This window comes from Echiichthys vipera (genome assembly GCF_963691815.1).
Source record: "Echiichthys vipera genome assembly, chromosome: 18".
Taxonomy (NCBI): domain Eukaryota; kingdom Metazoa; phylum Chordata; class Actinopteri; order Perciformes; family Trachinidae; genus Echiichthys; species Echiichthys vipera.
Genome location: NC_139843.1, coordinates 10521267 through 10545138, shown reverse-complemented (window position 1 = coordinate 10545138; position 23872 = coordinate 10521267). Strand labels below are relative to the sequence as shown.

The 23872-nt window shown below is 40.8% G+C and overlaps 1 protein-coding gene across 2 annotated transcripts in view; it reads left to right on the top strand.

The window, feature by feature from the left end:
* Nucleotides 1-700: 700 nt before the first annotated feature.
* Nucleotides 701-23872, top strand: part of LOC310960729 (adenosine kinase-like) — a 108862-nt gene continuing 85690 nt past the window's right edge. The window contains exons 1-4 of one of the 2 annotated variants that reach the window (XM_083932507.1): nt 701-814; nt 4451-4525; nt 4621-4674; nt 18751-18829. In XM_083932507.1, coding sequence (XP_083788633.1) covers nt 786-814; nt 4451-4525; nt 4621-4674; nt 18751-18829 — 237 coding nt within the window. In that variant the 5' untranslated portion in view covers nt 701-785. Of the gene's footprint in view, nt 815-3518; nt 3623-4450; nt 4526-4620; nt 4675-18750; nt 18830-23872 lie in introns of those variants that run through there. The other variant, XM_083932508.1, reaches the window with a different exon arrangement.

The following is a 23872-nucleotide window of genomic DNA, read 5'->3' as shown; positions in this document are numbered from 1 at the left end:
TTTATAAAGGTAATCTCATTGGGACACGATGATCATTATCAACATATTCATATATGTATACACCATATGTTAATGTTAAACACAAATGTTGGAAGGCACATTGAATCCTGCATATGTGCATGGTTACCTGAGTGGCTACCTTGCCTATAAGCCAGTGAGCCTGTCATCAATTTTGTGTAAATGTATTTTTTTTTTCCCACAAATGTATCATTGCAAATAATGCGTTGCGTTTATGTGATGTCTATTTTCATAATATAATGACATATTTTTGAAAAAAACAAAATAACAACAACCCTGCAGTAACTCTGAGGACCGCCTATTGAAGATCGCTGGTTCAAGTATGAGGCTGAATTATAAATAACGTAAAGTACTATGATAACAGACAGTATCCAGCAGCCCACCACACTAAACATAGGACCATATTTTGTCTCCTAGCCGGACTGAAACGTGCAGACTGTGGAGTTGAACCTGGTGAAACAGGTGAAAGGGGAAACGCCGCGATAACACGAGATATCGCTTTCTATTCTTTATGAGTCTAATGCACACACGGGCTCGGCTAATACCAACTCTTCCCTGCACACAACCATTCATTTCTCCCTAGGTTGCTTGCTGTTGTGAGCAATTTCTTCCCCGTTATCTGTGTGGGGAAGAAGGAAGCTGCAGCCTCCTGTCTCCGGTCTTCTCCCCTCGGCAGCAGTGAGCAGTGTCTCCCCAGGCTCCTGCAGCGGCAACACAGTCGATAAAAAAATATAAATATATATATATTTCTGACGGAGAAACCAAACATGTCGACGGGGAGGAAGACAGCGTTAAGGTAAATAAGCTGACAGTATTTGTGCTATGTGGCTGAATGGTGCTTTGTATAGTTAGCCGCCGTAGCTAGCTGTTAATTCATGCAAACGCCTCTGGTGTTGTTGGTGAACTGTCAGCGGGAGGCGCGTCGCGGCGATAAGAGACCTTTGAACGTTACATCGACTCCAGTGTTGATGTCGCTGGTGACACCGGTGTGTGTTTCAGCATTTAGGCTGCACATCTGCACATTATGATGCTAACCGCAGCTAGCAGGAGTAGGGTGGGTTCGTCGCATTATATCGGTAGCTCTATCCAACATGTTAATTATTCTTTGAAACAGCTATGATAGCGTAGTTGGTGTGAAAACATCGGGAAAATGTCCTGTTTTATTAGTTAAATTGATGATAGGAATGGACAGGCGCTTCAGTTTGGAAGTGAATCATCAGTGATGCTGTCAGGGGCATCTTAAAGTGTACGGATTTTATACTGATTCACTATATTTTTCATACCAAATAGTAAACAATTATAAAACGCACTGTGAAATATGAGGGAAAAGACCAGAACATGCATCTGAAACAAATAATGTAGTCAAATATATTATTGATAATAATAATGATAATAATAATAGTAATAATAATAATGATAAGTTTATTTGATATAGCACCTCACAAAGTTCTTCACATGATACTGATATTTTAAAATAAGACTCACACAGTAAAATGAGCATGCAGAACATAAATACTAATGGAAATAAAATTAAAAAGGCTTAAAACCACAAAATTACAAACGAGACAAAAGCCATTTTTAACAAGTGACAGTGACAAGTTATAAATAGCTTCTAAAAGGTGTATACTGGGTCATTTAATCAACATTAGCCCAGTGTTTCAATATTTCATCAGTCTCTTGTGAAGCACATATTGGCATAACATTGTTGGCAGGCAGCTAGTGTCTTGTTGACATTTTGCATAATGTTAATGGTGCCGTGTTTACTTGACTTGCGGAAAGCTTCACATTCAAACGTTATTGACCATCGTCCTGATTCTGAGTTAATGTTTAAGGCGAATAAGAACAGATGAGGAACTTTTTTTGTAATGAGTTTAATTGCCCTTGGCAAAGGTAAGGCAGTAAACGCAACTGTATTTGCATTGTACTTTAAACTCCACATAGTCAATCAAAACTGCTTCACAGTGAAGAGAAAAAACCGAACACATGAAAATACTAAAACCAGGCTCCTAACAGAGAGACAACTGCATTAAACTATTGATGGCTGAAGTTCCCGTTGCTACTTCAGTTTTGAGGTCCTGGTATTGTGCATGCTGCCCTGTCGCACCGTGACAGAGCTGATGTTTCCTACTTTGACAAGTCAAAAGGTGTGTAAGGTTTATTTGCATTGTGTTGAGGTGACTATTGAGAAAGTCACTCTTGTTCAGAGCATCTCAGGTCTCTGACGGAGTGGTATGGGGAAAGGAGTTTCTCCAATGTAAGCAGGCTTAATGTCTTTTTGTGCAACAATCAACAAGAATTTCAACTCAATTCAAAAGAGGACAGCGGAGGGAATAATGGAAGTAATATGGTGTCTCTTGTTTCACAACGTGACACTGCATATTTAATCATTTTTTCTAATTTAATAAATAAATACTTTAAGTCCCTCACTACAACAAACTGAAGAATGGCACAATAAAATCCAACAACACACTCATTCACATTGATATAAAGATAGCAAAGATGCAGGTGGCCAGGTGATATCACAATTATTTCTTATACTTGAAGGAACTATTCATGCTCCAAATATAAACAAAAGTACTGCCCCACCAACAAAATTGAAAACCTAGAATTTTCTATTACTAACATTCATTTAATTTAATACAAATGTTAGATATGTAAGGGCAACACAATGTTTTCTGATTCTGTTAAAGTTGTACTCTGTAAAAATTGCGATACAATGTTTCTAGCTGCCTTTTTGGCGCTGAGATGTAACTGCAGGCGAGCCTGTTCTTTCAGAACCCTCCATCTTGTTGCAGTCACTATGTGTTTGACTTTTTTTTTCTGCTGCTCTTTTGTTAACTTTACTGACACACATTCACCTCTCTACTTCCAGTTCGTCCCCTATATGTTACTCTCTTAAATCCATACACACACATGTTCCTATTGCTCTCCTGCCCCCACAGCATAACCAATCTGGGCCAGACCAGCCACTGTCAGCAGTTTCACTAACATGGCCGCTTATTTACATCTATGGTGGGAATGTCGCTACAGACACTTGGGATACTATTTTAGACAGTCGAAGTGCTTTCATTAGTGGGTCATATGAGCAATCACCATTGCTTTAACTCACTCTTTGACAGATAGTGACTTAAAAGACACTTAAATGGATGGACATATTAGAGTACAACTTTAAAAGGTTTTTTTTATGTTTGTTTACATTTGTAACTCAAATGGTTAAATGATTATAAATGATTATACTATACTGATAAACATGTGACAGGTTTAGTTAGAAAAATACAAATAAGTCCTTTTAAATGTCTTTATTTAATTTTTTTTAACTGTATTGCTGGTATTAGTGTTTACCACATGGCCCACCTTCTGTCCCATTGACCTCAAACACAACATAGAAAGCTTTGCAATAATTGGAACATGCTGAGCCAATCATAGGCCTAGAAGGCACGAAGGCCCGCCCACCTCCTCCACCAGCCAGTCAGTTTTGATCAAAGTGCAGCTGCAGTTCCTGTAGTCAAAAAGCACATTGCTTTGACAGAGAGTAGCAATCTGTTGAACTTATTTAATCATTAAGTTAGGCTCCTGAGTTTTATGATATAATGCCAACTCCAAGGTAAGACCCAGATGATAATATACTTCAATGTTCATGCTATTAAGATTGTCTTTTTTTTTTAACATGTGCTCACAAACCTGCAAGTCTTTCAATGGGTTGATTGAAAACACTGAAAGAAAGAGTATAATGTCATGCTTTTAGGCACATGTGTGAAGTTGATATGGTTCCAGTGAGTCTGGATCTTCTTGCACATCATGTTTAAGCCAAACTGCCTTACAAGAGAACACTTATCCCTCTGTAATCCGAACAAAGCATCCAATACATTTGTGTCTTGTTTTTATGAAAGTTAGGTAACCTGTTAGGAAGACTCTATAGACTTTGACCACTGTGATATCTTGTTGCTGAAAATTTCTGTCTTAGCACATTGTCCAAGCATGCATTAAGAATGAATGGCACAGAAGCTACATAAGTCTTTGCACCAGAACATTGACATACAGTTGTTCAGAGGATGACGATCCTTTTTTTTATTTTAAGTGCCTGCTTTTCATTTGACTAATCTCCTTCTGAATGGGGGAAAAAAACCTCATCAATCATTGTCAGTTTTATATTTCACAGTGTAACCTTATGAGTGTCATTAAAAAAAACACTCATTAGTCTGTTTTGAGCTCATTAGTTTGCAAATGTTCATGTTTCTGTATCTTTATTTTCTCCACATGTTGACCGTAGAGGGAAGGTCAGCTATCATAGCCATCAGTGAGACCTGGGTTTATCCCTCATCAAACTGGAAACAGATGATGTATTGTTTCACAGCAGATTGTTTGCGTCCTCTTTTCGTGCAAAGCTGTCGAGTGGGAGTGCATAATACAATATGTTTTTGTCCCGCCACAGTGAAAACACACTCTTTGGGATGGGAAATCCCTTGCTCGACATTATAGCTGTTGTGGACAAAGATTTCCTTGACAAGTAAGTCGAAACAGCTGATTTGTTTTCACCTTCCTATTTCTGTGTCTTATCTGACCAGAATGCACTGACATAACTTTTTGTATTTTCTCCTGAAGGTTTGGACTGAAGCTTAATGACCAGATCCTCGCTGAAGACAAACACAAGGCCTTGTGAGTCAAAGCTTCACCGATACACCACATGCTTCTGTAGAGTAAAGTGTTAAAATGACATGGAACCAAATAAGGGATACTCTGGTCATTCATACCCACTACTACCATGTTGAAACTGAGCTGTGCTCAAAATAGCCAAGTTATAAATCAACCCTTGGTAACTGTGAGCCTCTCAACTTGACACGCCCACACACATTTTTCCCATTCTGCATTTGAGCCAAACTATACCAAGATGCATCTGAATTTACTACTGCTTTGGGTTAAATAGTAGATCTACATAGATACTTGCACTGCCCATTTAACTGCATTCCATTAGATTGATGCAAAATTATTATTATTTTTCCGAGAAGGACTTTGCTGAGCATGCATGCTCCCTTTCTAGACCCTCCCTCCTTCACATTGCAAGAGGACGCAGTAATATTATAGCCTTCCTCGAAAACGTTGTTGGATGTCTCTGAACATAGATAAGATCTAAGATCACTTAGATTGATGCAAAATTATTATTATTTTTCCGAGAAGGACTTTGCTGAGCATGCATGCTCCCTTTCTAGACCCTCCCTCCTTCACATTGCAAGAGGACGCAGTAATATTATAGCCTTCCTCGAAAACGTTGTTGGATGTCTCTGAACATAGTGCGCTCCGCTCTTTTGAAATGCACCTAAAGGAAAATGTAGACTGGAATCAACAGAAAGACTAATACTAAAAATGTACTTAAAAGAGATAGTTCTGATTTGGTGGTCAGCATCAAGGCTGTAGTACTTGAGTCTGAGTATGTGAGAAGGTAGATCAATCTTTCTTATACATCCATTAATCCTCAATCAACCAACTATATGAGTATTGGAAAGACACTACTGCCTATTGTGTTCTTGAACAGGACTCAATTTGCTCTGGACTTGGACTCGGTTAAGTTGGTCTTGAGTCCAGCTAATCGTCAATCCGCCCCCAGTTTAGAGGAGCAGAAGCAGGAGTACCGACTCAAAAGCAAAGTAATGTACTTTTTTAGGTGGATACATTAAGCTTAGCTGTTTCCCCCGTCCACAACATTACCTTACTTAGCTCCGTGCCTTTCCTCCTGCATGCTTCTTCAAATTGCAGTCTACTGTAGGTGATACGTTGACTATAGATAGGTACCTCATACAACCCCACTTAAAAAAATCTGAACTATCCCTTTAATTACTAACCCACCTCTTTCCTCTGTTTGATAGTGTGCGGAAAGATAAGAAAACGTTTCCCATTTGTAAATGAGATGAAGGGGAGAGGCAGGTGTTGAAGTGCACTCTCAAGGATTAAACTATTTTCCTATTCATAAATGAATCATATATTCCATATTTGGGATATGTAAATACTTATGTGCTTGCCTCTTCTAAATAAATGTGAGAATGTTTGAATGATCTACCTCGGTAGTAAAAGACACAAGAGTGTCTGGACTAACTGCCAAAGTCTTACATTGCATACACAGCAGCATGTTAGTTGTTCAGAGTTGTAAGCCGTGGCCTCAGGTATTCGTGGGTTTTATTTGGCACATTCCACACTAGACTTTTATTGTTTTTTTGTTTTTTTTTCAGGGATTAGCTCTATACCAGAAAGGTGGGCGTTTTTATTCAGTAGTTCATGAGAAACTAGGAAGATACTCAATAATACCATATGTTACCATGTTAGGAAAACCTCCTTGATTCCACTGTAGCCTAAAATTGGTCCACAAGATTTCATTGTAGATGTGCTAAGTAACAGACAAGAGAGACATTGGGACAGGAACATAACCACTTGATGAGTCAATCAGGCAGTTTAGTTAATGTTTTAGTGAATAGTTGTGTGTAATTTCTACATGTTCTACAATTTGTACACAATAACCTCTTTTAGGCCTTTGTGAAACCAGGGTCGGTTCACTGAGCACAAATGCTCTTTGACAGGAATCCATTGCTCCACACTCTGGCACATTCACACCTCCAAGCTGCTCATAACAACCACAGTCTTATCTGTTGGATATAAGATAACCACATAACTCTTATGTGGTCACTGAGCAGCTCCGCTTGAGCCGTTTACTCAAGGGCACCTCTGCGGTGGTAATGTGGTGGGAGGGTCAAGCGCTGATCTTTCCCTTTCTCAACCCAAATTCATTCTGCTGGTCTGGGGATTAACGGGACATATCTCTTGTTTGGTCCAGCACCTGTTGAAAAGTTTCTTTTGTATATGCATACTGTTTTGTTCCAATCAAAATGTATCTTGACATTTTATCTTTGTCAGCACACTCTTATTATCAGGACCACATATAAGAGATCTGTTAGCTCAGAGGGTAAGTTGGACCACATGAATAGATCAAGTAGTTCTTCAATATTAAGAGTTTTTATTGTATGAAATATAATATGTCTGCCAAAGAGCTTTTGTTTGTTACTGTATGTGGATTAGCTGAATATTACAAAGTTGTTTCAATGATGTTTTGTGAAAAATTGGTTGGATTTGAGATGATGCATTTGTGAGCATTTTCATGATTTACTCATGAACTACTACTCGCACTATTCCATGATAATATGTTGCTGTTTGTACAGTAATGTGATAGAATAAACATGTGCAAACATTCTTTGTTATTAAAGGTCCCATTTTATGCAAATCTTTAAGTTCATACTTGTATTTTGGGTGTGTACTAGAACATGTTTACATGCTTTAATGGTCAAAAAACACATCATTTTTCTCATAGTGTCTGTCTGAATACACCTGTTTTCACCCTCTGTCTGAAACACTCCATGTTAGTGCTTGTCTCTTAAAGGTCCCCTCCCCAAAAACCCAGCCTGCTCTGATTGGTCAGCGTTTCTGGGTCTTCTGCATCTGCACTTTCAGCATCTCTGCACCGCCATTGCCGCGAGGGAAATCACACTTTTTACAATATGGGACCTTTTTAAAATGACAAATTTAGAGGATTATTCGACCTTGGCAGGAGAGTGCACTGTTGAACAATTTCAGACCTGAGTGGTAAAATCAGTTTGTCTCGTGTATACGTTCAAAGCAAATCACAGTGCAGGAATTGTAGTATTATAAAGCACCTCAGTAATGCATAAACAATCGATAAATAAAAACACATGAGTACATCCAACGGTCTGTATCTTTTACAATAGGCTACCTTGTCAGGTCTAGTTACTTGACAAAGGGACACATGTGACCTTGGGCTTCAGCAGCCTCAGCGCAAAGCAGCATCATCAGCAGTGTTGTTCCCCTCCGGCACAAAGGGAGCGGTGTTATCTTTAGCCCCACAGACACCATTCCCTCCACATTCTGCACAAGGTCAGGGTAGGATTAACATGCCGCTTTGGTACTTTATTCCCAGCACAATGCTTTTCAATGCATGTCCCCTCCAATACCACACATCAACATACCCCCCCACGTCTGTCAATTTATATCAGAATATACGTGTCATGTTCTTTATCACAATACCTATAAACTTATAGCTGTACAGGGTATGAAAAACATTTAGAAGCGGTGATATGAGCCACAGTTTTCCTATTAACGATGTTGGGTGACTACAAAGTGCAAAGAGGTCATTCACAAGGTCATTGGTCCATGGAAAAAGAAGAAGAGCTTGGCAGCAGTGTTGTGACAAATAACATCATTACTTAAAAGGCCACAATAGACTTACAAGTCTAGTCGACTAACAGTATTGTGCTTCTGAATCTACAGAGTGTAACGCGATTCATTTTTTCTCCCCATCACCCTGGTGGGAGAGAGATCATTGGATGCAGCGCACTGTGGCCATGCCTGAATTCAATTATCTAGTCACAGCAGAGCCCATATAATCCTGTTGTGGCTGAGGAATTGCCTGCTGTAGAAACCATCATCATCCCTGTTAGTACTGGCTGGGGACTTAATGTTTTTTTTTTCCTGAGTAAGTCTCAACCGTGACTTTTGATGCATTTTCATTTCGTGTCAAATGTTTTACAAGTTACAGTAGATTCCCAGTTTTAAAGGTACCATATTGTAAAAAGTGAGATTTCTATGTCTCTATTTTATTATAAAGCAGGTCTAGAACTGTGAAAGAATCAGCACGCTCAATCCACAGAGAAATGCACACACCCCGTATCCAGAAACCGGGCCTTTAAACTTCTGTACAGTTGTGATGTCACAACTATACTATATGTAGGTAGAAAGTACTGCTATAGTGTCCATAGTCATTCCCAGGCTTCAATTACGGTGCAGCGACATCAAGAACTTAGATGCGCAAAACCCAGAAACACTGACCAATCAGAGCAGATTTGGCTTTTGCGGGACGGGGACTTGAAGACACAGGTACCTAAACAGAGCGTTTCAAACGGAGGGTGAATACAGGTTTATTCAGACAGACAGAATGAGAAATAATGTTTTCTTTTAACATTAAGGAATATAAACTGTCCTCGTATGAACCTGAAAATGAGCAAAATGTGGGACCTTTAATTCAAACTTGTTATAATGGAAGCAAATTGAGTATTCATAGTTTATGATTAGTTGACAGAAAGTTACTTGACCACACTTTTTTGTAATTTATCAAGAATTTGCTGGTTTCAGCTTCTCAAATATCAAGATTGGCTTCTTGTCTCTGCTTTAAGTCATTATAAATTGAATATCTTTGTTTTTACGGCTGTTACAGTAAAGTGTTAATAAAACCAAGCATTAGTTGCAGCCCTAATAAAAGCTAGCAGTGTATCTTCTGCTCTACTGATAAATACACTAACTTCCTGGGTGTCTTGTTTGCCTTGTGGTTAAGACTCATGCCATAAAACCACAATGTCCTGGTTTATTTCCTGCCCCGGAGGATTTTTTTTCATACTGCTCTCTCTCTCTGTCTCTCTCTCTCTCTCTCTCTCTTTCTCGTTCTCTCTCTCTCTCTCCCTCTCTCTCCCCCCCCTCCCCCCCATGTTTCCTGTTTGTATCTTTAACCTTTCCTGTTTAATAAAAGGCGAAAATAAAAAAGAAATAAATAAAAACTTGCAGTTAAACTAAATTCCTAACTCATGCCGTGCATTCTCAAGCAATCACATACCAATAATCTCATCACTCCGCTCTAAATGATACATATACTTGTATTTTATGCATTGTTTACAGTGTGGTGGTTGGTTGCAGTAAACCCAAGGCTCTTGTACTGTAGCTGCTTTTGTTTAGATGATATTTCCACTGTGGTTTATGAGCTGCAGTTGAAAGGTGCAGTTTTCCGGTGGTTAGATTCTGGGGTATGAGAAGAAACCAACTAACCAAAGCGCTGTGTTTGACTTCCTTTTCTGCCTGCCTAGACATGCATGATTGGTGAGCTGGTTCCAGGGTCCAGGTAGTGTGCATATTGTCTCACTGTCCTGGCTTACTAGGACACTTGTTTTACCTGTGTTTTTCCTGCCGGGACAAGTCAAAATGTCTGCTGTGAAAAAGGCCTGTTGCCAGACATAATGCTACGCTCACTTTTTGTAGTCACTGCTGCCATCATGTGGCTTAAAATGTTAGATATCTGCAAAGGTAGGGGGGTATGTTGAATAGACTTTACGAATATGGGGGGTATATAATGTCTTTATCTCAGCTGATCAGACAAACAAAAGCACAGTAGATTCTAAATAAAGTTGTGTTGTACGCTAGTGTTGTCTCTTTATGCACATGCTGTTTAGAGTGTAGGTCTGTAAAGTATTGACGTTGTTAGCAGTTGGTTGATATTTTATTTTGACGTGTCCCTTTTGCTCAGTCGTCAATGTCTTAGCTCAGGATGGAATTATGGTCAAAAGGGGTATGTACTGTATCTTTCATGTCCAGCAGGGGGCAACAGTAGCCTGCTGTCTGTGCCCCCAAGGAGCCTCCATAGGAAACAGCATGTCAACAAAATGAAAACCCGCCTCTTTCTGCAGGAGATTATAATGTGGGCAAATAGACATTTTATTTCAGGATAACTAGGCATTACAGGTTATTCAGAACATGCAGCATTGCATAATATACCATTCACTCAAACCCTCTTGGGCTTGTTAACCATATCATATTAGAGCTAATGATTATTAGTGTGTCAAATGAGTGAGTCATTGTTACAGTGAGTGTATTGTCACCTCCAAGAGGGAAAAAAAGATCAGCTGGCTCCTGAATATTAGTCTCGTTCAAACATTTGTTTTATGACTCCCTCTGTCCGACGATAATTAATTGTTTACTTTCTCATCTCTGGATGATGGCGTGACTCTTTTCAGAGGTTGTTTGCTCACAGCAATTAAGTTCATCAGTGCTCATCCTCCCTCCTCCTCCGTCTCTCTACCCCCCTCCGTCTCCCTCCTTTTCTCTCTTTCTCTGTGCTAAATGCAGATTAGCAGCGTCACAATCGCATCCAGAATGAGAGTAAACTCCTCATTATGCCATGTGACCCTCCGCTGCATGAATAATTCAGGGCTGCAGCGTTAGTGGCTGACTGTTATTAGCATTCCGGATGGTGAAGGAAAGACAGAGAGAGAGAGAGAGAGGGTGGGAGGCTCATATCACTGACAGGGCTGACTCAGGGGGATCAGCACTGGATTGAGACACACATCACACACACATCATCACACGACACAGGAGATCAGTGGAGGTGCCTCTCCACTCACACACCCTGCTGTCTGTGTACATCTTATACACCCCTGCTGCTGCCGTGCAGCTCAATCTGCTTACTGGGAGGAAAACAACAAAGGCCTCTCTCACTGAGTACATGCTAAACTGTGTGTGTGTGTGTGTGTGTGTGTGTGTGTGTGTGTGTGTGTGTGTGTGTGTGTGTGTGTGTGTGTGTGTGTGTGTGTGTGTGTGTGTGTGTGTGTGTGTGTGTGTGTGTGTGTGTGTGTGTGTGTGTGTGTGTGTGTGTGTGTGTGTGTGTGTGTGTGTGTGTGTGTGTGTGTGTGTGTGTGTGTGTGTGTGTGTGTGTGTGTGTGTGTGTGTGTGTGTGTGTGTGTGTGTGTATGTTCACATGCAAGCATGCGTGCAGAAGCTGCATGTGCTTGCCATGGTGCCACTTCACTGGATGCACTCATGCTTGACTGAGTGTGTAGACACATTACAACCACCCCTCCTCCCCCTTTTTCTACTTCCCAGCTACCTTGTCTGTTGCTGAGGCTGAGTGCTGTACTACAGTACTTAAACTCACCTCCGCCGACCCACCAGGGGGGGTCAGAACATCCGGCTCCCCCCCGCCGCTTAGGGCAAAGGTCGCGGGCCTGCATCCATCAGCCGACCTCTGAGCCAAAGAGAGTGAGCAGAGATTAATGGCACTCAACTGGTAATTGAGACATCAGAAACATGTTCAGCCGCCAACTGCGCTACTCCTTGATGTTTTATTGATATGCATGAATCCGACGATTTGGGGCGCTTGCATAAATCTGACATGCTCACCAGAGCTGTACTCAACTGTGAGAAATGTGGATCTAGACCTTTTGAATTATAAAACAAGGAAACCTTTTGTCAAATGATCAAAATAAAAAAAATAAAGTCCCATATCTTATTCTGCTGTTGTTTTAGGTTAACATGCTGCGATGCAGGGTGATTGCTCTGCATTTAGAGCGTACGTGCTGCATCATGAGAGATGGCTGATGCAATCATAATTAAGGCTCGTCCTCACCGGAGCTGCAAAAACGCCTCCTCCTTGTTGACGGTGGCTGCCAGCAGGTGGTGCCAGAAGGAAACATCACAAGTCAAAGGGAGTGTAACAAACATGATCCACATCTCTGTGCAAGTGGGCGTCCTCCCCCTCCTCTCCCTCCAACTCCCCCCTTTTTAAAGAGCATTTTATAATTAAAATGTGGGCGTCTCAGCCAGTACATACAGCATGTTCACTTCAGAAAAGCATGCTCAGGGCTATTTTTAGTCATCTTTGATCCCCAGCAGCCACACAGGAAAAGCCAATGATGGCAGCAGCCCGTACACATGTATGCTAGTTAGTATACTATCTAGTGCTGATCATTTATCCACACCTAGCCTGTGCGTTGGTAGAGATGTGAGGCCTGACTGGTGAACAGCAACGCTCCCCGTGTGTTTAAAGTTCACACTGGGCCATATGGTCCCCGCAGTAGGGGGTGTTGGTGGAATTATTCACACGGAGCGCTCTGAATCACCGAGATCCTGGTATCAACCTCCAAGATAAGGGGAATGTCTCAAAGGCTTTGTGCTGCGGCTTCAAATCTCAATCCTCAAGAGAACACCAGAAGCCCCATCCTTGCTTACACGCTTCGTCTTCCCACTCTCTTCCTCAATGTGTCCCTCTCTCTTTCCCTTTCATGTCCTCACGCACACACTCACACTCCCTCTCCCACATCCACACAGTACAGTGACAAACAACGCCACCCTCTGCAGCGCAAAGCCAAAAACCTGTGACATTTTAGAGGAAATAATATGAACTCATCCTCCATGACCAGATTTTGCCCCTGCCGCCTAATCCTTGAGTGCAGCCTAATTAAGTACAAACAGCAGTCCTCAGTTAATGCCAACAAATGGGCTGCTGCTGCTGCTGCTGCAGGATCGGCCGATTATTAAAGGGATGCACATTTGTTGTTTCTGCATTCTAATGCAATTACTCACCCATTATGACCATGTAATTGTACAGTCATTAATTGAGCATCCAGTCTATAATGCAAAAAAGCTCATCGTGGCTGGAGTCGTTTCCCCCATTGCACTGAGGGACTCAGGGCAGGTCTTTTCAGCTGAACAGGGATTTGCCCAAATACATTGAGATACCTGAACGACGGCAATATCGTAATTCTTTTGTGCAAATCAACATTCATCCATTACCGTAGTGTATTAGAAGATGTCAGAGAACGAGAACAAGGCCTTGCTCGCTGTTTGAATCATGACTCATTTGTGTTCAGTACTTTTATGCATCTCATTCTTCGCCATCTATTCTCATCCTGCCCTAATGTTCCACTGATAAGAATGTCCTATTCATTCTGCTTTCTTCACAAGCTGCTAAAGAGAGACAGAGAAAGAGGGAGAGAGACTCTACAGGCATTGAATGAAAAGCACATCTATTTCTAAGGGGGGGAGCACGAGCACGGAAGAAGATAATTATTGATTTGAAATAAGAAAAGATAAGGCTCAACCTTGAGCAGCCCAGCGATAGCACGCAGAACAGAATAATTAATGGGCCTGTCTTGTGTCGGGACAAGCTTTCACACTGAGACGAGCGTATTGATTTTAAACAGATAAACTGCGTAACCCTTTGTGAAGGGTTTGACAAACAATTTAATTGAGGGGAAAAACAACAATATTCCTCACCCTTTCCATCTCCCTTTCATCACGTCCCCAAGCTGTTTTTCCGCTGCCTGACCTATGGAAACAATTACTGTGCATCAGGCCTTGTACTGCCTCCAGACTACCAAGGAAGGCTGGTGTAGGATGCACACAGTGATTGGGGAATCTAATCAATGGTGGAACCTGTCTCCACTCCAGATGCCTGTGTTGAAACTGGGATTACCAAAGGCTTTTAGCAGTACAGCCCGCTCTCTGCTTCTGTCAGAAAGAGAGAAAGATGGATCTGCCTGTTTAAATGTACCTGCCTGCTATAGCTGAAGCAGAGATAATTTACTGTTCCTGTACAACCCTCCTCCTTCCTAATCCCAAAGGAGAGCACCAAAGAAGCCCCAGTCCTCTCACTTCTTCTCTTGCCCTCCCCTGATTAGCGATAGGGGCTGTTTGATCATGTTTCCCTGCCTGTCCATGTGATTTGTAAGCTGTTTAAACGTGAACGAGGCAATTAAATAAGGACGAACGCAGGAGAGTGGGTGCCGCGGTGATCATTAGCGATGAATTACCCCGGTGTGCACTCAAACACTCGGGAGGACTTTCAGGCGGACCACTCCCGAGGATCCAGATCCAATCTAGCCATTGATTAACAGAGACTTGTTCTTCCTGTGAAATCACTCGACGGGGATTTTAGGGCACTCATTCGGTCTTATCGAGATAGGCTAACATCAAAGGCGAATGAAGAGGGATTGGGTAAATGGGCTCGCCTTGCCCTCCTTGTAAGAGATTCAGAAGAGCAAATCTTGAATTATTGCCTCATGTAAATAATCTACTTGGCTTGTTTTTTGGGGAGGTGAGAGAGGAACTCATGAGTCACTCGGGGCAGAGAACACTCATAGTACTTTGGAAGCTCTCATATTTCCCTTGATGGGAAACAACGGTTGGAGCTCCATCCCCAGGAATGTAAACAACATGATGTTTCTGACTTGTGTGATCTACCCCAACAATTTCAAAGTGTTAAGAGAGGGAGATGTAAAGGTATTAGTTTTCAAGGAGGACTCTCATATCCTCTAAATACACATACTGCGTTCAGTAGTCTAATTTCCCTAATTTAATTTAAGATGAAGAAATAAGTGCTTCTATTATTTTCAGATTAGAAGGTGTGGCATTGAAAGATAGACTTTAGTTAAGTGTGGTATTTAACCAGAGTGTCAGGAGTAGTCTCTTGTAAAGCATGTGTTATACAACACACTGTCTGTACATTAGTGGCATTCATGGCATAGTTGGAATTGCTCTTCCAGTGAACAACACTAGCAGGTTTTAAAAGCAGAGGTTACTGGCTGAGGACATTTTGTTCAAAACAATTTCTTTTTCTCTGCTCCCTCCCATCACCGAGTGAGCTCAGACTGCAGTAGATGGAAAGGGATTTTCTCTTCCTAAATGGCCAAGGGGGCCGTTTACCGTGTCACTACTATGGGATCACATGATGTTTGAGGGTGTAAAGGTCTCGAGGCAGCTGCTCCTTTTCGGATGGGATTTTCGAGGCGTCCAAGAGCAGGGCCCCATGCTGTCTGCACTGAAAGGTGGAGCAAATACTTCTAGGAAGGAAAAAAAAAGAAGCTGAAATCCTCAGAAGCTGTGTGTCTATTTGAAATGGGTTCTGGAGTCCCTCGGCTGCCTTCATGTTATAAACACCCACAGTGCTCAAATTCTTCCTTTGTCAAGAGTCATAACAGGTGTCTCAGGAAGGATTTCTTTCCCGGTTAGCATATTTTCCACTTGCATGGAAAGTTTTTTTTTTCTTTATTAGGAACATTCTGCCCTGGGTAGACCCCTTGCCTTGAGACCTGATATGCACACTTTCTTTGAAGCAGTAAAGGTTACTTTCACACTCGCTCAAAATTCAGCCATGCCTTGTTAAACCAGGTTGTGCTGAAGTATTGAACACCTCTGGCTGACATATGTTGGTAAGCCATGATGCAGTTTGCATACATATTACCTCTGTCTGAAGCAAGGATATACAACACACACTTTTTTAGGTCTAACTTCAGAGTTCACCCCAAAACATGCAACCTTTGTCCTGAAAATGTTGTTTTAGCCCTAAAAAGGGAACGTATCAGCACTCTGTAGCAGCCTTTACGTAACCAGCACCACTGGGGATTACACTCAAACATTTTCTCCACAACCTCTCTTACGCAGTTCATTTAAGGTGGAATTACACATAACACCAGTGGGAATAGCACGGTGCACCTTGAACTATTTACCATGTCATTGGATTTTTTCCCCCTGTGATGTAAATACGTCTTCAATTTACAGTTGAGAAAAAAAAAAGCCAAGGACCTCCTTATGTGGCGTATCAAGTTGACCCATCTACCCCCCTTTGGGAGGCTGTTTTTGTGAATGATGTGGAGAATACACATTATTAATGTTCTCAGCTCCCCAGATAAACACTTTGTCTCTCAGTGTGGCCCAGCTTTGCATCACACATACGCCTAAGCATTGAAGCTATTGATGTTTGAAATGGCAAATGATGGGAAAATACAGAGATGAACCGCCTTCAGTATTTCACGGGAGACCCAAGGGTGTTCCTGCGGTGTAGTTTGTGTTTGAAAACTCAGCATTTGTTTACTCCCCACTCCCCAATGTCATGTCTGCTTTCTTTACTCATTGTGTTTAGTCTGTTACACTCATCTCTAAACTCTGCTGTATGGTTAATACACAAAACACTTAATCAGATGCGGTCTCTCTCTAAACAAGTTATCCAGCTATAAGGTTCTTGTGCACAACAAGACTGTAGAACTTGTTTTTCTAATTTCCCTGAAAACTCCAATATGAAATACAAAATGGCTGCCTGGATTTTCGTTTATTTCATGCATCTCTTCAAAAAAGCAGTTCAAGTTCCCTCAGAAATAACTTTCACTACTCATCTTGATTTAATACTCTATGGCTAAGTGCAACCATGTGTGGACAATGTTCCTCTTTTGCTTTTATCAAGTTGGCATTTAGACCTAACTGCCTCTTTTCAACTCTAGCAACATTTGTGGTCAAATATCCCATTTAACAAAATCCAGCATTTGCTTAAAGCGTTTTTTCTTCCTCTTGTTATTTTTCAGCCGTTTATATAAACAGCTTGCACCTGGATTGTCACAGTTGAAGACAAAAAAAAGAAAAGAAAGCCACAATATTTTATTGTATTGCAGAGTTGACATGCTGCTGTGTTCTTCACAGACGGCCAGAAAGGAAAAATCAAAACATTTTGATGATTTAACCCAGAGTTTTCCAGCAAGGGGGTTCTTTCTACAGTGTCTATGGGATACTTGTTAAGTTTGTGGAGTAGCTAAATAAAAAAATAATAATAATAGAAATGACAGTATAGTGATGCGTAACACCTGAAGATTAATGTTTTGCTGTTAAGAGTGCGGGGAATGAGTTAGGTTACTAAAAGTAGTGCATTAATGGTTGAAATAGTTAGCTAGACATAATGGATATATGTTTAAAATAGGTAACTGAAAGTAATAGATAAATGGTTGAAATTGTTAATAATAAGTAATAGATATATAGTGGCAATCGTTTCTCAAAAGTAATGGATAAACTGTTAGATTTAGCTTTAAGTAATGGTGAAATGAAATAAATAAATAAAATTGGTCGTCCACAGTCTATGATCAGAACTGTATCCGTAGCACCTGTCCGCTATTAAAAAATAATAGACCGTATAATTCAGCCATGTATTACTGTAAGTCATGATTTTGTGATATACCAATCTCAACTGTCCTATTTTTGATCTTCATGTTAACAAAAAGATTTTGCTAAATGTATTATGTTAACATGATATAATCATATTATCAAGCTTAAGTTTATTATTTAAGTTTGCCATGTTATCATGCTAACGTTTATGATTTAAGCCTGGAATGTTACCAATGTTGCTAACCCCCACCAAAACAACAATAATAAATAATGACAATAACTGCACTACAATGTTCACCAACTGGGTTCACTTCAGTGTGAAATACGTAGCTCAGGTGAATTTCAATCACAATGTGCAATAATAATAGTAATAGTTTTCCTCTGTGCCTTAGTGTGAATTTAAACATTTAAAAATATTGTATGTACAGTATTTTTCCTGTTATTCTAACTTTATTATTTCATACTTCCCTGTGTTTATATTGTTCATATTTTTCTATATTGATCAAGAATGTATTGTTTCTTATTGATGCTTCTTTAATGTTTGCTATCCATGTTGCTGCTGTAATGTGGAAATGTCCCCTTTGTGGGACTAATAAAGGGATATTTTATCTTATCTCTCTTTATTATTTAAGTGTGGCACGTTATCATGCTAACATTTATTATTTGCATGTCAGTATGCTAACAACAAGACGTTATTTTAAGCATACTTAGAAGTGATTAATATGTGTTCAGCGCGTTTTTAGGTTGTGATGCTAACATATCAGCATGTTAGCCTGGTTCATATTATAGCTGAGACTCAATGGAATCTTGTTGTTACATTGTGGGTCGACCTATAGTAAAAAAGAATATGACATTTTGATAGTGATGAAAAAAACAAAACGTGTGATCCTCGGAGTCATTAGGAACCATTCTCTGGAGACCACGAATGTTTGTACTAAATTTCATTATCTATGTTCACAGCTGCTCTTCAGCCGTACCTGTGTGACCTCTCATAATGGATTTTGCATTAACTAATTTGTAGTGCTTATAAAAATGCATTTCCTCCTCATTCCTCCTACACATGTTGTGACAAGTGTTGATAAATCTGTAGTCTGCCCATTTTACAGCTGGTTGTGTCTAGTGTTTACACTAAGCCTTTATCTGCATGTCTAATTCACTTAATTCTTGAATGGTGTTTCTTTTTGTAACGACTCTTGTTTTTATGTATTTCAGGTTTGAAGACATTGTCAAGAGAAACAAAGTTGAATACCATGCCGGTGGTTCGACCCAGAACTCCGTGAAAATTGCTCAGGTTAGTCTTCTCTGGCCCTCTGCAGTGTGCCTGAATGTGCTTTGAAATATGCTTATAACCTTAGGTTTGTCAGCCTGGGAATACAGAGCATAGCTGCACAGCATGTTGACAGATTGCAGTTTTAGGTGTTGTGAATTCATCAGACCTGCCGCGGAAAGAGGAAGGCGTGGAGGATTCAGAATATTTGCAGTGTTATCTAGTTGGCCTAATTTACTGAGACATATCAAACATCAATTAAAGAGAATTACAAGTAGATGCAGTTAACATGTCACAATGAATTATATCAAACAAATGCTGATCTTCTCCTGGTTGTGAGACAGATTTGAGCATCTAAAAGAAATTGGTGATTGTCCAAATCTAAAATGTCAATCTGAACTTGAGAAGATTATTCATTCAATCCTTTTTTTTTTTTTTTTTAAGTGACTGCAGTAAGTCTGTGAATTTGACATGCAGTGATTAGCTGCTGATAAGGCTTTGGTCTGCTCACAGTAAACAAAGAAAGAGCACCCAGCTGAAAAATAATTCCTTCCAAGGAGAAATGAGTGCAGAAGCTAATTGAGGGGCTGATGTTTGTGAATGCGCCGTCTCTTTCTTGTGTCTGGGTTTTTACTTTGTGTGTGTGTGTGTGTGTGTGTGTGTGTGTGTGTGTGTGTGTGTGTGTGTGTGTGTGTGTGTGTGTGTGTGTGTGTGTGTGTGTGTGTGTGTGTGTGTGTGTGTGTGTGTGTGTGTGTGTGTGTGTGTGTGTGTGTGTGTGTGTGTGTGTGTGTGTGTGTGTGTGTGTGTGTGTGTGTGTGTGTGTGTGTGTGTGTGTGTGTGTGTGTGTATTTAACACAAGATGGATACAAAGAGAGGGAAAAGCAAGCAGGCAGGCCCTCAGGCTGCCACCATCTCCATGCTTTGGAGACAGTGAGCATCCTCTAAATAGAGACGCAGAGCTTTGCACTTCCAAACACTCTTTAATTATCAAGATCAGAAGCATAGTTTACATAAACCATAGTCACTCACAGGCATTAACTGCCAACTCTATTTTATTCTTCACATTATTAATATAGCACCTCGACCTGCTCTATAATAATAATAATAATAAAAAAAGACACATCCTTTCTCATAATCCCACTTTTTATAATATGGGACCTTTAAAAAGTGGTGGGCTTACAACCTTGAAAATTGCAATTGTAACATTTTCAACAGAGATTATTTCCATGTTTCTTGTTATCATACCAGCTAAAGCCATAGATTTACTTTGGTCTTGCTCAGTTAAGACGTAGACCTTGACAAGGATTTTTCATGTTTTATTTAAGCAGACATTGAAGGAAGTGCCACTAGGTGTGTATCAACTCCTTTGTGAAATCAGATGGAGAAGGAGATTTCTATTGCAAGCCCTTGCTGGAGAAAAGAGACGTTATGGCCTCTGTGCCCCGTGAGAAGCGTTCACTTGACTAAATTGGTCTTATAATGGCATGGCAGACCCCAGTCAAATGTTATTCTACTCTGTTTATTTGGATATTTACCCCCTTCAGAGAGAAGATGTAGAGCTGATTCTGAAATGTTCATGATAACAAGAGTGTTTCCGTCCCACACCCAGAAGTCTCAGAAACACTTTCTGTCAATATATACCTTGAAGCGCTGACTTTTCCACATTCCACTTTCAGGTGATGGTGTTCTTTTATGAAAAATGTATAATGCATAACCGGCTCCCAGATTATCACATTGTAGCACTTGCAATATGTGAAACTTCAAACCCTGCTGTATTGTGGAAGCTGAACCTTCAAACACGAATGATATGCACTGCAGCACTGAATCCACATCAAAGGGCCCAGTGACTAAATGAGATGCTCGATCCAGGGCAGGTTTGCTCAGGAGCACCACCGCTGCTGGAGGAGAGAGAGGTGTTCAGAGGCTTTGCACAGGAATCGCTGCACACGCTGGGAAAACCCAGGGTGTGGGAGGATCAATGCCTTTGCCAGTAGTACTCCTACTTTCCTCCAAAACCTAACCGCTTCATCGGAGGCTGTAATAGGTTAAATACTGCCGCTTCATCTGAGTTAGGATTTCTGCACTATCAAGGAAAACCTAAACCTCGGCTTTAAGAAGATGCAGAATCGATGGTAATTGGATTTAGTCAAATGAGAATTGACCAAGCTGCAGCTTAGATGGATAAGTATTGTTTCCCTTTAACCACCGTCTCTGCCCCACTCTTTGATCGAAAACATCTGCTGCTGTGTTTGCTTGTTGTCGATTGGTTGCGCTCAGTGCTATCTTTAGCAATGGGACATTACCTTTTTTTAATTTGTCCTATATTATGGCTCGTGTCACTACTTATCTATATTCAAAGCACACATCATGACAAACTTAAAGTCCCATGGTAGGAGTATCAACATATTTCAACCTGTTCTCACTCCCAACTCGTTAAATAAGGCAGTTTGGTCAGTGGCCCTCAAGGTCTGATACTGACTCTGTGGGACGCACTGGTTTCTGGGTAACTTACACGGTGCTGTAAGATGAGTGTCAAAGTCTGCGTAAGGAGGAGTGGTGGAGGGGTCAAACAAACACAAGACTTTGATCTATGAGGCTGGTGTTCGTGTCCTGCATGAAAAGTTAGTGTTGTGTTGACTCTTTTTAGACTACATAGTCTAAGATTGTTAACTTTTTTACGTAACAATCCTAACGTAGTTGCATTACTACTATTTATTTCAACCCAAACAACAATCTTTTCCTTAAAGTAACCAAGGGGTTTTGTTGACTAAACCTAAGAAAATAGTTAAAATATAGTTGTTTTAACCCAAAATATGAGGATATTTTCCTAAACATAACCACGCATTTGTGTTTGAATTCACAATGGGACTACCCTGTATGTTGAAAAATGCCAAAGGGATACCCAGACCGTTAATAAGTGACGCTAAGGGGTCCTGACCAAATGGTCGTGTTTGAAAAGTTTGGGAGTGAGAGTGTTTTGCACATCTGTACTTCTTTCTGTGCAGCAGTGCTCCTAAATAAGCCTTAGATTTTGTTTGGATCAAGTCAGTGAAGTTGCAAGCTTGTATGCAGAGCTGTCTGGCTCTGATTCTTAAGAAGAAAAAAATGCAGTGATAGAAGTGGGTTGGAGGTTGTTACCTTTGCCCAGGCTCTAACAAACAACATGCCCTGGAGGGGCATCCGACATAAAGGCTCACCTACTGGATGTTGCAGGGCTGTAAGGTAACAAAAATCCGCCCAGCATTGCTTGCTCACATACAGCCTCACACATCAAAGGGCTTCTCCTCAGATAGGGCAAGGCAGAAAACAACAATCATATTTTTTTCAGTCATTTACAAACTTGAAGGGGAAAAAAATCATGGCCTTTCTGAGCATGTGATCCAGAATTTGGTACTGCCGAGCATGTGTGGTGTTTATCACAGGTGACAGAACCGGTGGGGCGAGTCAGTTGTCTGGAGGGCTGTATCAAGAAGCACAGTCAATTCATTTAGACAGAACATCAAAGTCCTCCAACAGCTCCTTAGGGCCAAGAGATTGAAGTCTGAGCAGAGACAGGCTCATAGGGAGTTATTGCTGCTGCCAGGGAAGTAGATCCTACTCTGAGTGCCTCGTGTAAACCGTGCATTCTCATTATGGTCCTCACAAATCAACAGCATTGACACATTTTATTTCTTTGCACTGTAAGCAGGCTTTGTATCCATTCACCGAAGGGACAAATTGCTATGTCTAAGTGCCAGGGCTGTGAAAGCGTCACAAAAAGTTATGATGAAGTATGTTCCCTTTTCTTTATTTAGATTGTGTGCTTTGTTTGCAGTCTGTATCATCAATTCACTGTGTTGTCTTAATTGTTGTTTAGAAAGTAAAGACTTTTGAAAAATCAGATGTCTCTGTTTTGGTTATGATGCCTGTTTAACATTTCCTCAGACTTGGTCAATCGTGGTAGGGGTGAATGGGGCCCAGGCTTGGATGTTGGCTCTGAGCTCTTAATTGGAAACGCATGTGCACCACACTGTCGAAAGTTGCATTTAAAAAACAGAACAATCCCACAGCACTACTTGACTCTGAAAGAGGTCCTCACCAGCTCATATTTTGTAGGGGAATACTTAAAACTGGGTTTGATGTCTCATTGAAGGCATTGACTTATTTCTTGGGGTGAAAATATTCCATGACCTAATGTTTGGCTTGTACAGCTCGTTTTTGTTAAATAAATAAAGAACAGAAACTTGCCTCCATTTGAATGGGCTAAATGAAGAAATGCCTACGTCTGGTTCCACTTAGAGGAAAGAGGACAGTTAAGGAGAAAGAGTGGAGCTTTTGTGTTCAAACTATGGGACTGAGCTTACAGGAGGATGTGCTTATATGCTAAAAGAGGGCTTTCACAATTTTACTATTACTCTCTGTTTTTACTGACATTCTTTTCACACTTTATGATTAAGATAAATATGCTTTGTCTGTGAGGAGACTTTTGAGGGCTTTTTGGGACATTCGATTGTGGTTCATTCTTTAGCTTCTGGGATAAGAGCTTTGGCTTTTGGTTTTGGTTTTTGATCGCACTGAGTGAGCTTGTAGTTGCATAGATCTCGCCGCAGCTGTGCCGAAATGAGCACACTTAATGACCGATTAAAACCTGAACCCTGGTGGGCCTTTGAGTTTCGCACTTGCAGAAATCAACCCTCTCAAGTATGTGCCTGTTGTTAAAGCAAAAGCCCCTTGTTTGTTTTAAGACAGGTTAATTGCAGAACCACTGTTAGCACCCGCTCTGAGACATTTTATGGCACCAGGGTCTTGCCGTTTCCTTCCCATTACGAAGCAGTGGAAGGTCACAGTCTGTTAAGCTTCTTGAGAGAGATGCATGAAACCAAATGGATTTTTCCCCCCTTTTTCATTCCCGTCTCCACTCATTCTAGACATTCCAGGTGTGCAAGTGCGCACTTGAGGGGGGCTGCCATTGTTTTTCCCCTGCACAAGCAGCGGAAGCAAAGAACGCCTCATTCGCTTTGATGAGCGATGTGTTCATGCGTGGGCTTCAATGTCACCCGCCATGAGGCAGCTGTGAAGTCGCAGCTC